The sequence below is a fragment of the Natrix helvetica genome (genome assembly GCF_964273705.1).
Source record: "Natrix helvetica genome assembly, chromosome: 5".
Lineage (NCBI taxonomy): Eukaryota > Metazoa > Chordata > Lepidosauria > Squamata > Natricidae > Natrix > Natrix helvetica.
Window position 1 is genome coordinate 28192597 of NC_138551.1, and position 18553 is coordinate 28211149.

General features: G+C 38.0%; 1 protein-coding gene across 1 annotated transcript in view; it reads left to right on the plus strand.

Moving 5' to 3' along the window:
- The first annotated feature begins 3480 nt into the window (after nucleotides 1-3480).
- The window catches only part of DHX36 (DEAH-box helicase 36), a 37514-nt gene continuing 22441 nt past the window's right edge, over nucleotides 3481-18553 (plus strand). The window contains exons 1-12 of the mRNA XM_081953983.1: nucleotides 3481-3813; nucleotides 5507-5625; nucleotides 6887-7103; nucleotides 8620-8658; nucleotides 9881-10051; nucleotides 10145-10224; nucleotides 12058-12132; nucleotides 12290-12456; nucleotides 13435-13516; nucleotides 14390-14530; nucleotides 14982-15084; nucleotides 17779-17866. Of these exons, the coding sequence (XP_081810109.1) occupies nucleotides 3613-3813; nucleotides 5507-5625; nucleotides 6887-7103; nucleotides 8620-8658; nucleotides 9881-10051; nucleotides 10145-10224; nucleotides 12058-12132; nucleotides 12290-12456; nucleotides 13435-13516; nucleotides 14390-14530; nucleotides 14982-15084; nucleotides 17779-17866 (1483 nt within the window). The 5' untranslated portion in view covers nucleotides 3481-3612. The remainder of the gene's footprint in view (nucleotides 3814-5506; nucleotides 5626-6886; nucleotides 7104-8619; nucleotides 8659-9880; nucleotides 10052-10144; nucleotides 10225-12057; nucleotides 12133-12289; nucleotides 12457-13434; nucleotides 13517-14389; nucleotides 14531-14981; nucleotides 15085-17778; nucleotides 17867-18553) is intronic.

Below are 18553 nucleotides of genomic sequence, written 5' to 3' on the forward strand. Positions count from 1 at the left end.
AGAATGTGGAGATGAATCCCCAAATCCTGTTGGAAATGAATGAGTTCAGGTGATAAGAATTGTTTTTAGTTGTTCCTACATTGTTCCCCCCATGAAAAAAGCTTAGATCACTGAAATAACTTAATAACAGTCATAGCAAACAGCAGAGCAGAAACTAGACTATTCCTGTTCATGGTTATTATTTGCAAAACTGTAATTTCCCATTCCTAAATGAGACTGATGGGTGCTGTGAAAAGAAAAAAAACTGGTAAACAGCATGTTGAGAAGCTGCAAGAAGCAAAATATGACTTTAATCTGCATAAATCAGAATTTTAAGTTCTTCCAACTTTCTCTATTTCACATGGATTTTGGTGGGAAGTTAACAGGAAGCAGCAGCAGAAAAACAAACAAGTAAGATTAAAAATAGAAGACAGAAGTGTCTGGATTTCTCTAAAATTCTTTGGGGAAGAATTAATAGCAAGTGTATAAAATAATTTAAGTCCTCAATCCTAAATTATTTCTAAATTATTATGCTTCTTTTAAATAAGTTTATATCAGCGGTTCTCAACCTGCGGATCGGGATCCCTTTGGGGGTCGAACGACCCTTTCACAGGGATCGCCTAAGACCATTGGAAAACACATATATTTGAAAAAATATGGAAAACATAAAATAATTTTATGGTTTGGGTTCACCACGACATGAGGAACTGTATTAAAGGGTCACGGCATTAGGAAGGTTGAGACCCACTGGTTTATATTGTGTGAAGATTAGATCACAAAGATCCTTCAAGAACTTGTTCTAGATGCAGTTCCTAAAAATCTTTATTGTTATTGCTATTTTAGTAGCAGACATATACATAATAAACATTAGCTGCTCAGAATCACTTGGCTGAGTTAGGCAGCTATAGAAATTGAATGAATAAATAAATAATTTAAGGGTAACATATTCTAGACAGCTGAATAGTACTGCAGGGATCTTTGACTTTTTCTGATACCGCATCCTTAATTTCCTTTGGGGAATTGGGGTCTCTACTACATCAGTCAGCAACAGGGAAGTAGCTACACGAAATGGTAGGAAAATAAATTCTTTGAAGTATGAGCTAGAAGACAAGAAACAGCACTTAACACACGTAGAATTAATGGTGCTCATCATACCCCATAGCAAAAGGTACATTAATTGCCATTAAAGCTGAAAATATTCAGTAATTATTTCAGAAAACGCTCAGGGTTCTGATTTTAGTATTATACAGAACTGTAATGAAAATATCTCATCCTTTCCAAACATCTTGTACATCATAAGCTAGTTTCAGAATGTTTGACATTTAATAGTAAATTAGTAATTACAGATGCAGACTCAAAGTGAAATTTATTATAGCTGCAGACTCAAAATAAAATGTATTATATGGAAATAAATTATCTTAACCAATTATTATGTTGATTTATTCTTATTCAGTGTAATTGAAAATGAACTTAGAATCTACTGTTTTTCTCACTATAGTTCCCTAGATATTTACAGGGCACCCAGTGAACCAGTTTGGCATAGTGGTTAAGGTACCAAGCTAGAAACAGGGAAATTGTGAGTTCTAGTCCCACTTTAGCACAAAGTAGCTGGATGTCAGTCATTCTCTCTCAGCCCTCAGGAGGAAGCAATAGAAAACCATTTGCCAAGAAAACTACAGGAACAGTGCCAGGAATCAACACTGACTCGAAAGGACATACAAACAAAAATCAGCACTATATACATATCCACATTTCTAATAGTAAAGCATTCTGAGCTCTGTGCCTGAAGGAATGAATGCCTTTTTTTTATCTTATTTCAGTTTTATAACAACTGGTTTAATAAAGTGCATAGCTAAATGTCTACGGAGATTGTCAGTCATCTAGGTCATGGTTGTCTCAAAGGAATTTTTTCAAGAAGCAACGGGACTTTCTGGTTTTTCTTTGAAGATGTTCCGCTTCTCATCCCAGAAGCTACGTGTGTTCAAAGAAAAAAAACAGAAAGTCCAGTTGCCTCTTGAAAAAGTACCTTTGGGACAACTGGTTTAATATTTGAGAACATTGAGGAAATTCTTATTGAAGAAGGGTGAAGAGAATTCTTGCCCTTTTCCTATAAGAGATAGGCTACTACAGCTGCTTCAAAGTGTCATCCACATGCATTTGCACATACAAACCTGACAGCTTTATTCATACCTTTCATATCCTTCTGTCAGAAAATCAATATCTGAGTGAACAAGTTTACATCAGGTATTGAAAAATGTAAGATAGTTAAGATTCTGAACATGTGCTTGACTGTAATTATTAGACATCTTTTTCTTGGTTCTGCTAATCAAAATTCAAAATCACTACACAGTACATGAAGTGGAAATGAGTCTAATTGTATTAGCAAAGGCATTACAATGTAATTTTCATAAATAAGAGTTTGCCTTGATTTATACCTACTTCCACTGAACCTTCTTTATCCACTGACTGACTGGAATGATAGGTTTAGCATGAACTACACCTATTAAATTGCAGCTATTACATCATGGCTTGCCATTTGAGACTGCGGTCTACTAGGAGCAGTGTGTGTGCAACTCTTTAACGTCATTGTCACAGAATTGTAATTGTCACATAATCCTGGGCTAAGATTGTCTATTTTGAAAAGTTGCAGACCAGGATTTTATAAATTAAGAAGTATATAACTACGAAGTATAAATGAAGTATAATTTAAAAGGGGACCTGAAAGACTGCAGATGCTTACTGCATCTTGAAAATATATTGCGGGCTGTTGCAATTCAATTGGCAAAATGCTCATTATAATCATTTACAAAAAAAGCCGGTGATCCAAAATGATATCTGCAAGCCTTCATCCCTTTCCCTGTGGAGGCGCCATACCAAATCTTTTCCCCTTCCCCGATCTAGGCTGCGATTTCCTGGAAGTCTCACATCGACCCCACAGTCCCGAATAAGATGGAAAAATGCTGCCGCTTCTTAAACTAGTGAGAATTGCCACTTAATAAAAAGGCTGCGGTTGTAACTACAATGTACCACTCTGGGTGAGGCTGGACCAAAAACACCTTTCGCTGAAAGTTGAAAACAAGTTGAAAATGTGAAGCATTGAAAGTTGAAAATGCTTAACGTCCCTGTCCTACTGTCCCCATTTATTTGTACCCATTCCCTGTGTTCTTATTCATTTTTATTCTTATTCCTAGTATCTTACACGTGAGTGACACGCCAAATAAATAAATAAAAATAAATAAGATTCAAGCTCACAAAGAGCACGATTTGGTGAACAACCCCCCCCCCATCCCTTTGCTGACCAAATCCCGACCGCCGCTAGAGGGCAGCAACGCCTCTAGCATCGCGGATCATTCATCCGCGTTCTAAACGCTAAACGCTAAAGACGCGCTGGCCGGGGAATTCTGGGAACTGAAGTCCACACATCCTTAAAGTTCCGGAAAAGAAACGCTGTTCTTTTCTAACGCCCACTGATCGGCGTTTGCGTCTGCGCGCCAGCCTTTGCTTTCCGAACGGAAGTTAATAATCTTGTGTCAGACCGGCTTGAGTCGGTGACCGGTTTTGCTTCCGGAGGTCATCGCGGCCGCCGACTGAGAAGAGAGTCTTAACGAACCGCGCCTGGGTGACGGGTTTACGATGAGCTATGAGAACCGCCGGGCCTGGGGCCGCAAGGGCGGGCCCCGCGCTTCACAGTCGTCCTCCTCCTCTTCTTCTTCCGGAGGGGGCGGCGGCGGCGGCGGCCGGGGCCGACCTCCTCCTCACCTGAAGGGCCGCGAGATTGGCCTGTGGTACGCACGGAGACAAGGCGAGAGAAGCAAAGAAGCCGAGAGGCAGCAGGTGGGTGATGGGAAAAGAAGAGAAGGAGCGGAAGAGCTCGGTTCTCCCTCAGTTTGCGATGCGCCATATGCCTTCGCCTCAATTAAGGCCGTTTTCCTTGGTAGACTGCGGAGCCTTGAAAGTACGGCCAGGAGTTCGGCTGAGGGGGCTAGGGAGTTGCTGCTATAGAAATGACGGTGAGGTATGCCTTGAACGTGGGGGACTCTTTAATTTATCTCTGGCCTTTGAGGTTCTGGTATTCTATGGAAAGGGAAGAGAGAAAAATCTGTACCTGTTTTCCTCTTTCAAATCAGGTTATTAGAATCATAGATAAGGTGACCAGATTTTAACATTGGTAAAGCAGGAAACCATTGACCGGAGCGGGGGTGGGGGACTCTTGATTAAAAATTTGCTCTATATCCTTGCACCCCTAATCCTTTAGGGGAAAAAAACCCAGGGGTCTTCAAACCTGACAGCTTTAAGACTTGTGGACTTCAACTCCCAGAATTCCTCCTCCAGTCATGTTGCGGCAACATCGTCTGCATGGATCTGCTCCATCTTCGGTTTTTTTCACTGCGGGCAGGGCTGCCGCTGAAGATGCCGACGAGCCCCTGCCGCCATCAGAATAACTGCTGCCGCCGCCTCCTCCTCCACCTCCAACAGCACCACCACATTTGCTGCCCGGCGCTGCGGCTGAGGTGAAGCTGCCAAAGCTCCCGCTGGTGCCTCCGCTCGTGGCAGCGGCGACGGCGCCACCCCCTCCGCTCGGAGCACCTGAGCTGGGCTCCGCGTTACCCCTGCCGCCTCCTCCTCCGCCGTGCTTTTGAGAAGCCCCCTCCTACCGTCAGTCACCTCGCGCTTATCAAAACAAGTTCTAGCCGCCTGCAAAGGATCTCCCCAGCTTCCGGATCCTGTGACAGTAGAAATCACTGCGCGGCAGTTGCAAACTACTGCACAGTGTTTTCTTGCCATGTGCGCAACTTACCAAAAATCTGGACTTTTTAAAAACGCCGCAGGACACGGGACAAATTATTAAAAAGCGGGACGTCTGGTCACCTTAATCATAGACCAACATAGTTGTGTGTGTGTGTACAGATTCATTATTTGTCATTTTTCCTAAGCAAAACAAACTTCAATTAGCTTAATCAAGGAAAGAAGCAACTTAGAACTAAGGAGAAATTTCCTGACAGAACAATTAATGAGTGGAACAACTGGCCTCCAGACGTTGTGAATGCTTCAACACTGGAAGTTTTTAAGAAGAGATTGGATAACCATTTGTCTGAAGTGTTATAGGCTTTCCTGCCTAAGCAAGGGGTTGGATTAGAAGACCTCCAAGGTCCCTTCCAACTCTATTATTCTGTTATTCTTTTCTGATTTTCCTTCTGTGTGCAGGGTATCAAGTTGAACATTGTAAAACAGATGTGGTTGTGTAATGATATTAACATGCAGTTTTAGCTTGTGGTTCTTTTCCTGTTCACTGTCATTGCCCATCTGAATTTGGGGGCACATAATGTAATGATTTATAGAGGAACAAAGATACTTCTAAGAATGGCCCTCTTTCTTTTCACTGCCTATGCCACAAACTCTGATATCCTCTAGCCACATCCTATTGACACTTTGGATAACATTGGTCAGTGAGACAGTTAAGTTAAATCCAAAATAATATTAAATACTGCATGTTTAATGTTTAATAAGATACATTTTATTTACACAGAGAGCTGTGGTGCATATGGATGAGCGCAGAGAAGAACAGATTGTACAACTGCTGAATACTGTCCAGAACAAAAATGAAAAAGAGCAAGAAGCTATGTCTTGGTGGTCTGATGAAGAAGGGTAATAATAATCTTTTTTGCTTTAGACAAAGTTACTTTATTTTTCAGTAGGAATTAGAAGCCAAGCAAGGACAGCTTAAAGAATGATAAAACAAATAGTACAATCTGATCTGATTTCATGTCCTGACTGCAAATAAAAAATGTAAGTTTTGAGATCATCTGATTCAATCCCCTTCCCCGTGTATCAGTTTACTACTATCCCCAACTGGTTTTAATCTAGGTCTAGGTAATTAACTCTAGTGAAAGGAGAGTGGGCCATCACATAAGACAGTCTGTTCTAGTATTCAATAGTTCTCACTTTTAGAGTTTTCCCCCCTGATGTATGATCAAACCTCCTATCTTGTCATTTATACCCTTTGTTTCTTACCTGTCTTCTGCATTAAATCTAAATGAAGTGGAATGAAATGTATGTAGTGTAGTATACATACAGGTAGTCCTTGTTTAACAACGACAACTGGCACTGGCAACTCTGTTTTTGAAGCAAAGTGTATGCTAAATAAAACTGTAACTGCTTATGAACTTCAACATTTCTTTGCTCTTCGGACCTGTGAAAGTTGTAAATGTGAGGGTTGGTTATAAAGTTACTTTTTCATTGCAAGGCAGTCACTAAACGAAGACTGCACACACACAGACACACACACAATCATTTGTTTATTTGCTGTTGTTGTGAAGTATATAACAGCCTTTTGGTTTGAGTCATTGTCCATTGGTATTGGCATTATCAGACAGACAAATTAGGTGAACGTTTGGTATTTATTAATGAACATGTTAAATTCAAAATGAATTACTTTAAATTATATGATAACTCTAAACCTGTGAATAACTAACATGCTGAAGTTTGATTGCTTATGATGATAAATGTCCGTTACTGTCTTATTTTAAATACTATTCCCAACACTTTCTCTGAATGTTGTCTCCATTGACAATATATATATATATTTTGTATCTGAATTAACTAGTCAACAGCCCACTGAGATCAGAGAGATAATCAGGAGTCATTATGTTATATCTTACACATATAATTAAAGTTTTAGACTGCAACTTATTTGAGACAGTGATGTAAGCAGAGGGAGAATGGCAGATTAATACAGGTGAAAACAAAGTACAGATAAAATCTGATTCTGCAGGATTCATTGAAATTAATAGCATCTACTTAATTGTAGATGAGCAAATAGTTATAGATCAGAGTTTTATGTTTAAATGTACATTTCAATAACATGTACTTTTTCACAGTAGTAATACTTGCAATTATTCTTTTCCAGCTATACAAAGGAGGTTCCTACTAAAACAAAGCCTGTGGTGGAAACTCCTGTTGTGGAGAAGGCTCCTGAAAAGAGAAGGCCAGCCCTGGAAAAATCATTTCTGGTTCAAGATTCAGATTATCTCTTACAAAAAAATATGCCTGATAGTGACTTAGATGAACAATTTAAAGAAGAACTGAGAAAGAAAAAGTCTGATTCAAGATATATTGAGATGCAGGTACTGAGGTTTTCTGAATGGTAGGATACTGTAATTCAATAGAGCATGAGATATCAATCTTAAAAATCTAGAATCACTTAATTTATAACTTGATATGTATAAAATTATAACAGACATTTTTCCCTTCAGTCAAGAATGCTCAACTATTGAAGTTTCTGAAATCCTGTTGGCAATGGAATGATGAGATGGAAGTAAGGGGAAAAGTAGTTTATATATTTATCTCTACTTGGAGTTAATAATTTTCATAATAATATAGAATCCAATAAGTGTTAGAGTTGTAATGGATCTGGAAATGTTTTTGGTGTCTTGGTAAAGTAAAAGAACAAAACTTACAAGGCTCAAGGAACTCATGTATTGGGCTAACAAGTGAGATAAATCTATAGGATTATGAATTATGCCTTCTGGGAAAATATTCATATAACAAATAAGAGAAGACTAATTAGAGGAGATATGTAAGTAAATTCAATTATGTCTCCTCTGCATACCTTTGGGGGTATCATTTTTGTTTCAAACAAGTGTTCAGTTAACAACTTCATATGTAAAAGTATGTGGATCTCAACTTGCTAGGGTAAGCATTCATTTCCTCCTTAAATTGGGATAGTGAGTAGCTGATCTGCAGTTGGCAGTTTGTCAGAGCTTTAGCTTACTTTGAAGGATCTTGTTGCAGTCCATGGTATTTTCACTGAGGCTGGCACTCCACTGATGTAACCAGCATGACTTAAAGAAAGGTATGCTAAGATATCTCTGTAGTAAAGATGCTGTCTCCTAAATATTTGGTACACATGTCTTGTTTCAATAAAAATTTCAATTTATGTATAATAAAAAATTATTAAATGTAAAAATAAAACTGAAATCTATTGAATACGGAATATCAGGGAATTTACACTATATTGCCAAAAGTATTCGCTCACTTGCCTTTACTCACATATTAACTTACTGTAAGTGACATCCCATTCCTAATCTAATAGTGTTCAATACGACGTAGGTCCACCCTTTGCAGCTATAACATCTTCACCTCTTCTGGGAAGGCAGAAGGTTTAGGAGTGTGTTTATAGGAATTTTTGACAATTCTTCCAGAAGCGCATTTGTGAGGTCACATACTGATGTTGAATGAGTTTACGTGGCCTACCATTTCGTGGCTGAGTTACTGTCGTTCCCAAACACTTCCATGTTCTTATAATACAGCTGACAGTTGACCGTGGAATATTTAGGAGCGAGGAAATTTCACGACTGGATTTGTTGCACAGGTGGCATCCTATCACAGTTCCACGCTGGAATTCACTGAGCTCCTGAGAGTGACCCATTCTTTCACAAATGTTTGTAAAAACAGTCTGCATGCCTAGGCACTTGATTTTATACACCTGTGGCCATGGAAGTGATTGGAACACCTGATTGATTATTTAGATGGGTGAGGGAATACTTTTGGCAATATAGTGTATGTCTTATAATACTATTGAACTTCTAAGAAAAATCAATTATTATGAAGTAACGAAGTTTCATGTTCTTTAATTTGCAGAGATTTCGTGAGAAATTGCCTTCCCACAGTATGAGGAAGGTATGGAACGTTTATTGAAATAATTTTTTTGCATCTTTAACATGGTTTGGATAAAGAGGTCTAATATGAACAAAAGGAATGCTAAATAGCATGAGAGAAATATCAATAACATATTAAAAAGTGGTGCAAAGGGTCATTTCTCTCAAGGAGTTGAAGCTTGATAATATAATGGGTGTATTATCAATTTCATTGAGGGCCGCAGCAGGGAGGTAGTTGACCGGGGGGATGGGGACTGGGTTGTGCGTGACCAGTTCAGCATCACTTGGGGACACTTGTGGCCCGAGGGTTCTGCCAGCGAAAACTGACTCCCGAGCTCATTTTCAGCTGTGATGGCCTCCTGCAGCCCTCTGCCAGCGAAAACGGAGCTTGGGAGGGCCATTTGCTGCTGGTCCTTTGCTATTTCCAGGTCGGCCCTGCAAGCCAGGTCAAAGCATCCTGTGGGCCGGATGCAGCCCAAAGGCCTTGAGTTTGACACCCCTGCACTATAACATCAAATTTAATTACCATTTTTAAAGAATTGTCATCTAGTCTTCCTACTGAAACAGTTATGAACCTAATATTAAAACACTACTTTTAGTTAATGTGATTGGCTAAAAACGTAGACTATAACTCAACAAATTAAGTAGCTGATTATAAAATAATTAAAAAACGTTGTGTTAATGCTAACATTTATTTATTGCGAATCTATTTTAACAATCTTAAAAGAGAACTTTTTTAGCAAAAAAAAATGCTCCCTTTTAACATGTAAGACTTGTGTGAGCCATAGTACAAGGTACAAAACAAGCTGTTTTTGTTTCTATTTAGTTCCATGTATTAATCCATTTTTCTGATCAGAGACTTAAGAATAAATGCAGACATTTCACATCTAGTGCAGATGTTTTCTTTGCTGGAAATGCACCAAACAATAAGCATTTGGTTTCTGCAAATCCAGACTGCTTTTTAATGAATTCCCAACATGTCTGTTTTTTTGTTTTTTTCCCTTTTCCCAAAGGGGCTGCAGTTGGTATAATTGTTTCTGGCCATGTTGCATATATTTTTAAAGAATAATGTTTCTTTGTTAATTAATTTGATTTATATCCTATCTTTTATTTAGAAGAGCAGTTTAGACAACTTGATCGTGTGTAGTGTGAATTTTATTTGCTTCATCGATGAATTGGTGCATGGATATGCAGGTGGTGCATTTACATACACAAAGTGACCACTTTTATTCTTTTCAAAACAGGAGCTCGTCAACCTTATAAATAATAGTCGGGTAACTGTAATAAGTGGTGAGACTGGTTGTGGAAAGACAACCCAAGTAACCCAGTTCATTTTGGATGACTATATTGAAAGAGGAAAAGGATCTTCTTGTAGGATTGTGTGCACTCAGCCTAGGAGAATCAGTGCTATTTCTGTAAGTGATATTTAACTCCATTCTGTAATTAAAAGTAGCTATGTTTTAGGAAAACATAGATTTGAATAAAGTATTTCTTTTTAAAAAATTAAGGTAGCAGAAAGAGTTGCAGCAGAAAGGGCCGAAAGCTGTGGTAGTGGAAAAAGCACTGGCTATCAAATTCGTCTTGAAAGGTACGTGATTCTTGTTTACGGCCTGACATTTCACAGAATTCAGATTCTCTTGAACATTTTCCAGTCAGTTTGGAAGTATACTTAACATTTGAGTGGCTAGATCAAATTTTGTTTGATTTTATAGCCAAGAATCGCTTATGAATAAAAATGAAGCTCTATAGTTTGACTGGCCTTTAAAATCGGGTACATGATTGCACAACTTTTGAAGACTCCACCGATGTGTTGGAGTTGCAGCTTAACAATAATAGCTTTATAGCCAAGCAGTATTTTTACTGTGACAGATATTGATAGAAAAATAAATAATTGGTTAGTCACATTTTTGCATATATGTAGAGACACCTTTATAATTACACTGTTATCCGAAGCACTGAAAAGAGATATCACATAGACAGTGATTGACATAAAGAAAGATAACAGTTCTGAAAATAGTAGTGGAGAAAATGTAATGGATTTATGAAGAAGGGAAGTAAGATGGTCTTATTTCAGAATGAAGGAAATGCATACTGACACACATACTGAGGTCTAAGTTAGGCTTTAATGTGCTGCCTTTACAAATGCTTTAAATACCTGTTTGTTCTAGAAACACCCCAAAAAGTTCAAGGAAATAACAGAGGGGATGATTTAGTTATTACAGGTTTCTGAAGCAAACTGATTGCAAAACTCTTAATTTTGGTTAGTGATGGTAAAACAGGAAAGCATTAGGAGTGAAGATAATGTGGATTATCTACCAATTAATTGCTGTTATCTAATTATTGTCTGCCATGTTGAAGTAGGTAAGATGTTGGGATGCTATATTTACCAGTGTTTAAAAGAATTAGGAGGATTGCCAGGACGTTTACAAAATGCCAGGTCTTCAAGATCATCATAAGACTGACTTTTGATACCCCTAACTAAGTAAAACACAACATAAATTAGAGTAAATTAAATAAATGATGACTTTTGGATCAAACATTAATTGAATGACTTGTACTACTCTGACCAAAATGTGTGTTTGTTGCTGATCCCTTGAATGTTGCTTCATTTATACTGTGCTTTCTTTGTGTGTTGAAATTAAAGTAGTTCATAGTAAAAACGCAATGCAGGTGGTCTTTGTTTAGCGACTACAGTTTGGACTAAAAACTCAATTGTTTAGTGAAGCGGTTCTTAAGTGAAACTAAAACTGTGCTTATGATCTTAGTTAAGTTTTTGTTTCTTTTACAGACTTGAGAAATTATTTGCAATGATTAGACATAAAATTACTTTTTCATCAGCATTGTAACTGCAAATGGTTGCAAAATGAGGCAGTTGATAAATGAGACTTATTTGTATTATAGTACTCAGTACAGTGTCTATGTGATTACATTGGAAGTGGCTTCTCTTTATCTCTTATTCTTACACTATATCAGTGATGGAGAACCTTTTTTGGCTCGCGTGCCAAAAGGGGCTCAGAGGGGTCGCACGCGGGAGTGCCACACCCATAATGCAATGCGTGACCCCCAGCGCGCATGACCAGCGATTCCCCCTTCCCCCATTTTCTGCATGCTTTTTTCGCCCTCCAGAGGCTTTATAGGAGCCTGGGGAGGGCGAAAACAGCCTCCACACACGCACACACACACACAAACCCGAGGCCCTCCAGAGGCTTCAGGATTTTGTCTGAGAAAATGTGTTGATAGAATTATAGTTTTCATCTTTATTTTAAACAGCCACTCCATTTGAATCTTAATAAGTGTACAGAGCTGTTGCTAAAGTCATATTGATTCCTTATTGTTTTTAAAACTCTGCGTCTCCTATCCTCTATTGATTTTTTCAAATGCAAAAAGAAAAACTGAAGTATTCTTAATGGATTTCTTTCAGCCGGTTGCCAAGGAGACAAGGTTCAATTTTATACTGCACAACAGGAATTGTCCTGCAGTGGCTCCAGTCAGACAAGTATGTATTTTTTTTTAATCAAAAGAACCAGTAAATGAACTTTTCACATTTGTTGCTGATAACTATTGTACTAGTCATTTCCATTTACTTACTTTTTAATTGCTTTTCCTGGTTTTGAAAACCACTAAGTCTATTTCCTTTGTATTTTTTGTTGCAGACAATTGTCCAGTGTAAGTCATGTAATCCTTGATGAAGTCCATGAGAGAAATCTTCAATCAGATGTTTTAATGGCAATAATTAAAGACCTCCTGAATGTACGACTAGATTTGAAAATAATTCTGATGAGTGCTACACTGAATGCTGAGAAGTTTTCAGATTATTTTGGTATACGGCATACTCAACATTTTAATATGTAAAATGTACTTAGTTTTAACTTGCTAGTTAGTACCTAAAAATAAAACAAGCCTACACTAAGAAATCAAGGGAGCATGAAACTAGTATTGAATACTTCTGAATCAGAATAGCTAAATCAAAATAGGTAATAAATGTTGTGTGGCATGGCACACATTTTTAATCAAACCAAGGTGCATATAAATTTGTCAAATACTGCAAAATATAAACAGGTCAGGACAAAAATTAAACATATTTGAGTTTAATTTCAATTAATGTTTTATAGCATTTTTTCTTGGGGTAAAAAGGGGGTTCTTCTAGCCTGGGGTGATTTCATAGTTTCACAGTGCAAAATAGGTGTTCCAAACGTAACATCATATTTACATGTATGTTTACATATTTTGGAAGGCAGAAATTAAATGAATTTGTTAGAAAGTGGGATTTGGGATGTGCAGGTCCCCTTCTTAATCCATTCCTTTGACACTTTGAAGACCACAGCACAATATCTATTTCTGGTATTTCATGTGTAGATAATTTAGAAGCATGCTGAGGTTTTAGCTGGGTTTCTGGGAAGGTTTGCTGCTTGTTGCAACCTTTCTTGAACTTATGCAAGTATATCCCCTAGATGGGCTGCTAACTCATCCAAACAGCATCTTTGTATGAATGCTGACATTCTGCACAGTCCCAAGATGTTACAGGGTTACTCTTCTACCTTCTAATGCACAGATAGGTTTGCAGTTGGGTTTTTGTTTGTATAGTTTTATGTCCCTTATAGTACTCTTGTGCATATGTAAAAGAATGCTTACTTTCTTTTAAGAAACTAGTTCAGTGCAAAGGTTTTTTTTGAGAGGTTCTTTTATTCTTTATATGCTTCATGTTCTTTTGAACAGTATTTTATGCCTCTGTTTCATTCACATAGCAGCCTTGTTAAAAATGCTACTGTTGTAATATTTTTTCTCTTCTTTTCGTAAGACGGTTGTCCTATGATCCATATTCCTGGCTTGGCTTATCCTGTCAAGGAATACCTTTTGGAGGATGTAATTGAGAAATTACGGTTAGTCAAAAGACTCTTTTTTTCCCTGTTCAGAATTAATTCTAATCTAAATTGAGCAGTGAATAGATTTCAATTTATAAAAAAGGTTTCCCTCTAATCTCTTCTTCATATTCCCACACATGATCCTGTACTGAAACCTTTCAGAATAAATTTGAAGTTTAGTGGTTAATCTTCACTAGTTCAACAAACATTCAAATTTGTGATAATGCTGAATGACTGGCATTGAAGACCCACCCATTGCATCACCCTCACAATCATGTGATCACAATCTGGGTGCTCAGCAACTGGCTCACGGAAAGGTTTGCAGTATCCCATGACCACACAATTGCAATTTGTAACCTTTTTGCCAGCTTCCTATCCCCAAGGGGAATTGGGCATGGAAGGTTGCAAGTTGCTCCCACTTTTTTCTCTTACAGAGAGAAAATTCCGGGACTCTCATAACCATAGCATACTTGCAATACCCCATTAGCATCTCCAGTTTGGGCACAATTGCATGGTGCCCCAGCACTTCCCTATCTCACCTTGTAGTATTTACCTGCCCAGGATTTTCACCTTCCAGCCAGCTTCTGCATTGGCTTTGCTTGTGGGAAGCTGGCAGGAAGTTTCAAGTCACAGTCACGTGAGGTCCTTGCCCAAGAACCCATAATTTTCACATAACATAGCAACAGTGATTGCTGGGATTGCTGTTGAGTGATATGGTGATATGGTCACATGATATAGTGCTTTACAACCACATTGCTTACCGATGGAAATTCCATTCCCAATTGCATTAAGCGTGGATTACTTGTAGTATAGTAAAAAAAAGAAAATCCATTTTGCAAGCAAATATAATCTTGCTACAAGTTTGTAATCCTAACATTGTGCTGTTCGAAGGTACATGCCAGAAAATACAGATCGCAGGCCACATTGGAAAAAAAGATTTATGCAGGGACATATAAGCAGACCAGAAAAGGAAGAAAAAGAAGAAATTTATCATGAACAATGGCCAGATTATGTAAAGCAACTAAAAACACGGTATGTATATCTCTTCTCACTTTTTAAAGCAATTTTCAAACTTCTTTTATCTAATAACTCTTAACTTTTTCTAAGGAAGCAAACTATTGATTAACTGTTAGTTGACTTCATGGTAAATAAGTGAGACTGTGAAACAGAAGTATACAAGTAGCAGTATTTTTTGAATTTTTGATAAGTGTATTGAAGCAGTATTTATTTATTTACAAATTAATTTACTGACAAATGTACAGAAGATGTAAATAGTTGTGTAGAGAAAAGCAAAAAAAAGTTCTCATAGCTTGAAAACAAAGTTTATTTAATGCAATTCCTTTTTAGAACTGTTACCCTGGCCTTAAGACACATTATAACTAGTTCTGTTCTTTTTTTTTTATACAGTGAGAAGCAGCATAACCTTAAGCATAGCAATTTTGTATTGGCTGTACTGATTCTTTATTCTTTGCATGATTTCTAGATACTCAGAAACTACAATTGATGCACTGGGAATGATAGATGATGATAAAATTGATCTTGATTTGATAGCAGCATTAATAAGATATATTGCTCTTGAAGAAGAGGTGAGTTTCTTATTGGCTAGTAGATTAGTTTGCTTGTTTTATTTACTTGTTTGTGCAGAGAAGTGCTAAAATATATTGAGAAACAGTGAAAAGAGCCGTATTGGTGTAGTGGTTAAGATGCTGGCCTAGAAACCAGGAGACTAAGTTCTAGTCCTGCCATAGGCATGAAAGCCAGCTGTGTAACTTTGGACCAGTCACTCTCTTCAACCCAGCCCACCTCATAGACTTGTTGTGGGGAAAATAGGAAGACGATCAAGTACAAAGTATCTTCATCACATTGAATTACTTTAAAAACAATAAAGGTGCAACAAAACATCTAAATAAAATAAATAATTAAATATTTCTTAGTGTTATACATTGCCTATACAAGTGTTAATTTATCTAGTATTGAATAATACTAGATAGATAATAGGCTATCAAGATTTTGACCACTGTCTGAAGACTTTAACCTTTTCTCAATAAATGATGAGCATGATGCAAGATCACTTCACTGCCATTCCAGATATTCTCAAAGATATATGGCTGCAAAGAAAATGTATAGGCTTGAACGGATTATTTTAAGAAATAGTTTATGTTATAAACAGAAAATACATGTTCTTATCTTTAGTTACATAGCTTGAGAGAAAAACAGATGAAATGTTTTTTATTTCTTTGTTAAGAAGAGGTTAATATAACTTACATTTCTGAACTTCCAATCTGGTCCAGCGGAAATGAGATGAAAATGAAAATGTGGAGACAGTTTTTAATGTATGGTGTGTGAATAGAATTTTGTCTCTCTCTATAAAAAAAGAATAGGTAAACCTAGAAATTGTCATCTCCACTTAAAATGCAGCAGCTAGTCAGAGGGAATTTACAATTTTATTTACAAAAGCAAATAGTACTAACCAGAGAAATAGATTTAAATATTTCTGGTAGGCAATCTTCACTCCTGTTGTTGTAAATTTCCTACAGAAACTCCAGAAGCATGAAAGGAGAGACCTTGGTGATGAAAAATTCCATGTTGTCTTCTTTCAGTTTCATTGCCATAGTATTTCCTTTGGTTGTTGGAGGGTGGAAAAAAAAAGGAGAAAAAATCTAGACCTTGGCTTCAGATAAGAGTTGGCCTACCTCTGTTTAAACAAGCTCTATTTAAAAATATCGCCCTAGAACAGTGGTGGGCAACCCGCGGCTCGCGAGCCACATGCGGCTCTTTACACCCTTTAATGCGGCTCTTCTGTGTGCCGGCTACCCGCTCCCCTCCCTCCTCTCGGGCTTCGGAGGGAAGCTTCTGCAAAAGCCCGGGCGAGTGACAACAAGTTCCCGCTGTTACGAAGTCTCTGAGGCTGTAATTTTCTGAGCTGTGCGCACACGCCTGTTTTCCACGGCGTGGAGCAGCGGCGAGCGATGATTCTGGAGGCCATCAGTGGGGGGGCAGGGTCCCCCCTCGCGTTCCTCATCTTCCCGGATGGCCCCCGGAATCATCGCTTGCCGCGCAGAATCTTGCCGCTGGTCTACACCGTGGAAAACAGGCGCGCGCCCAGCTCAGAAAATTACAGCCTCGGAGACTTCGTAACGGCAGGAACTTGTTGTCACTCGCCCGGGCTTTTGCAGAAGCTTCCCTCCGAAGCGTTCCGAGGGAGGAAGGGCTAGTTGGGAAAGGGGCTTTACTCCTGCTCCGGGTTGTAAGCTTCCCTCCGAAGTCTTGGGATGTTCTGAGGAGCCCCCCAAGGCAAAACGCCGCTGCCAGGTAGTTAAAAGTACCTCTCTGATTCTGTCAGACTCTGTCAGTCTCTCTCTGATTCCCTCTCTCACTCCCTCTCTCTGTTCCTCTCTGTCTGTCTGTCTGTCTGTCTCACTCACACACACACACACACACTGTGGTCACCTTGTTGAGTGTTCCAATCACATTAGAAACACTCAACAACTGGCCTGCATTTATGGTATTTTGCAGCATTCTGCAGTCATAGAACCAATTTTGGAGTGAGTGATTAAGTGAATGAGTGAGAGACAGACACATCCACATACACAGAGTGACAGAGAGAGGAAGGGAGGGGAGAGAGACAGAGGGAGAGACAGAGACACACACACACACACACACAGCGTGAGTGAGAGACAGACAGACAGACACACACACACACAGAGTGACAGAGATGGGGGAGGGAGGGAGAGAGAGACAAAGAGCCAGAGAGAGAGAGAGAGAAAGAAAAAGAAAAAAAGAAAGAAAGTGGGAGAGAGAGATGAAATTAAAAACAACAACATACAAACCTGACTTACTCAAACTATCTAAGGAAATGCAAGGCCAATGTTCACATTAGTGGTTGTGACTTTGTCAGTCAATGTCAGGATGTAATTTTCTCTACATTGTAAGGCAAATTTTACGGAATTAAACGTTATCGATAAATAATATCGTTCTAAAGTTTTTGTTTTATTAGTTGTGTTATTTGTATCCTCCCGACCTATGTGGATACTTGCATGCAGAATATTCTCAATAAAAACTTGTTGAAACTAAAAACAGTGTACCATCCTATGTATTTTCGGTTTTAAAAATGTGGCTCTCAAAATAAATTTCAATCGTGGTTTTGGCGAGATTTGGCTCAGTTGAAAAAAAAGGTTGCCCACCACTGCCCTAGAATTATGTGTGTGACCATATTTTATGCTATACTTATGAATTTAAAAATGCAGATGTGTTGTTTAATATACCTGTTTTATATCCAGGAAGGCGCAATTCTAGTATTTCTTCCTGGATGGGATAACATTAGCACACTGCATGATCTTCTGGTATCTCAAGTTATGTTTAAATCAGGTAAAATTTTAAAACTGAAATAGTTTCTTTAATACCATATGGTAGGCTAGACCTTTTGTAGAATAATTCAGTAAATCATTTTCAGACATACAGTATATTGGCTTACATTACCTTGCAATTTGGAACTGGAATGAAGAACTAAATTGTTGAACAACTACTCTAATTCATAAAGCTATGTATATTTACATTATGTTGAATAATAGAATAATGGTACTCTGAACCTCTCCTTCTATTCTGTTTAAAATTGCTTTGCATGCTTGTGAATATCCAAGTCCTGATTTTCATCTTACACAATAGCTAAACTGGGATTATTGAACTGCTTGTTGTTGGAAAGGCAGCACAGTAAGTGATAATAAAATTTAAGATAGGTCAAGGAGATGATGATAATGCTAATAATAGCAGCAACAATAACAGAAACATATTAAATATATATATGCTACCCCAGTATAATGACTCTGGGCTTTGGCTGATCAATGCTAGTGTAATAGATTTAAACTACTATCCGATGTCTACACAGTTCTGTGAAAAAAATATTTACCCCTTTCATATTTTCATTTCTGAATGTTTGTGTGCCTTGATATGGGTAGGTTTTGCTAATGTATTAAAGAAATCTAACTAAACAGATAACATTAATATTTAGTGCTTTTTCATTTATTTTGTAAACATCTATTTAACAAGATGTAAACA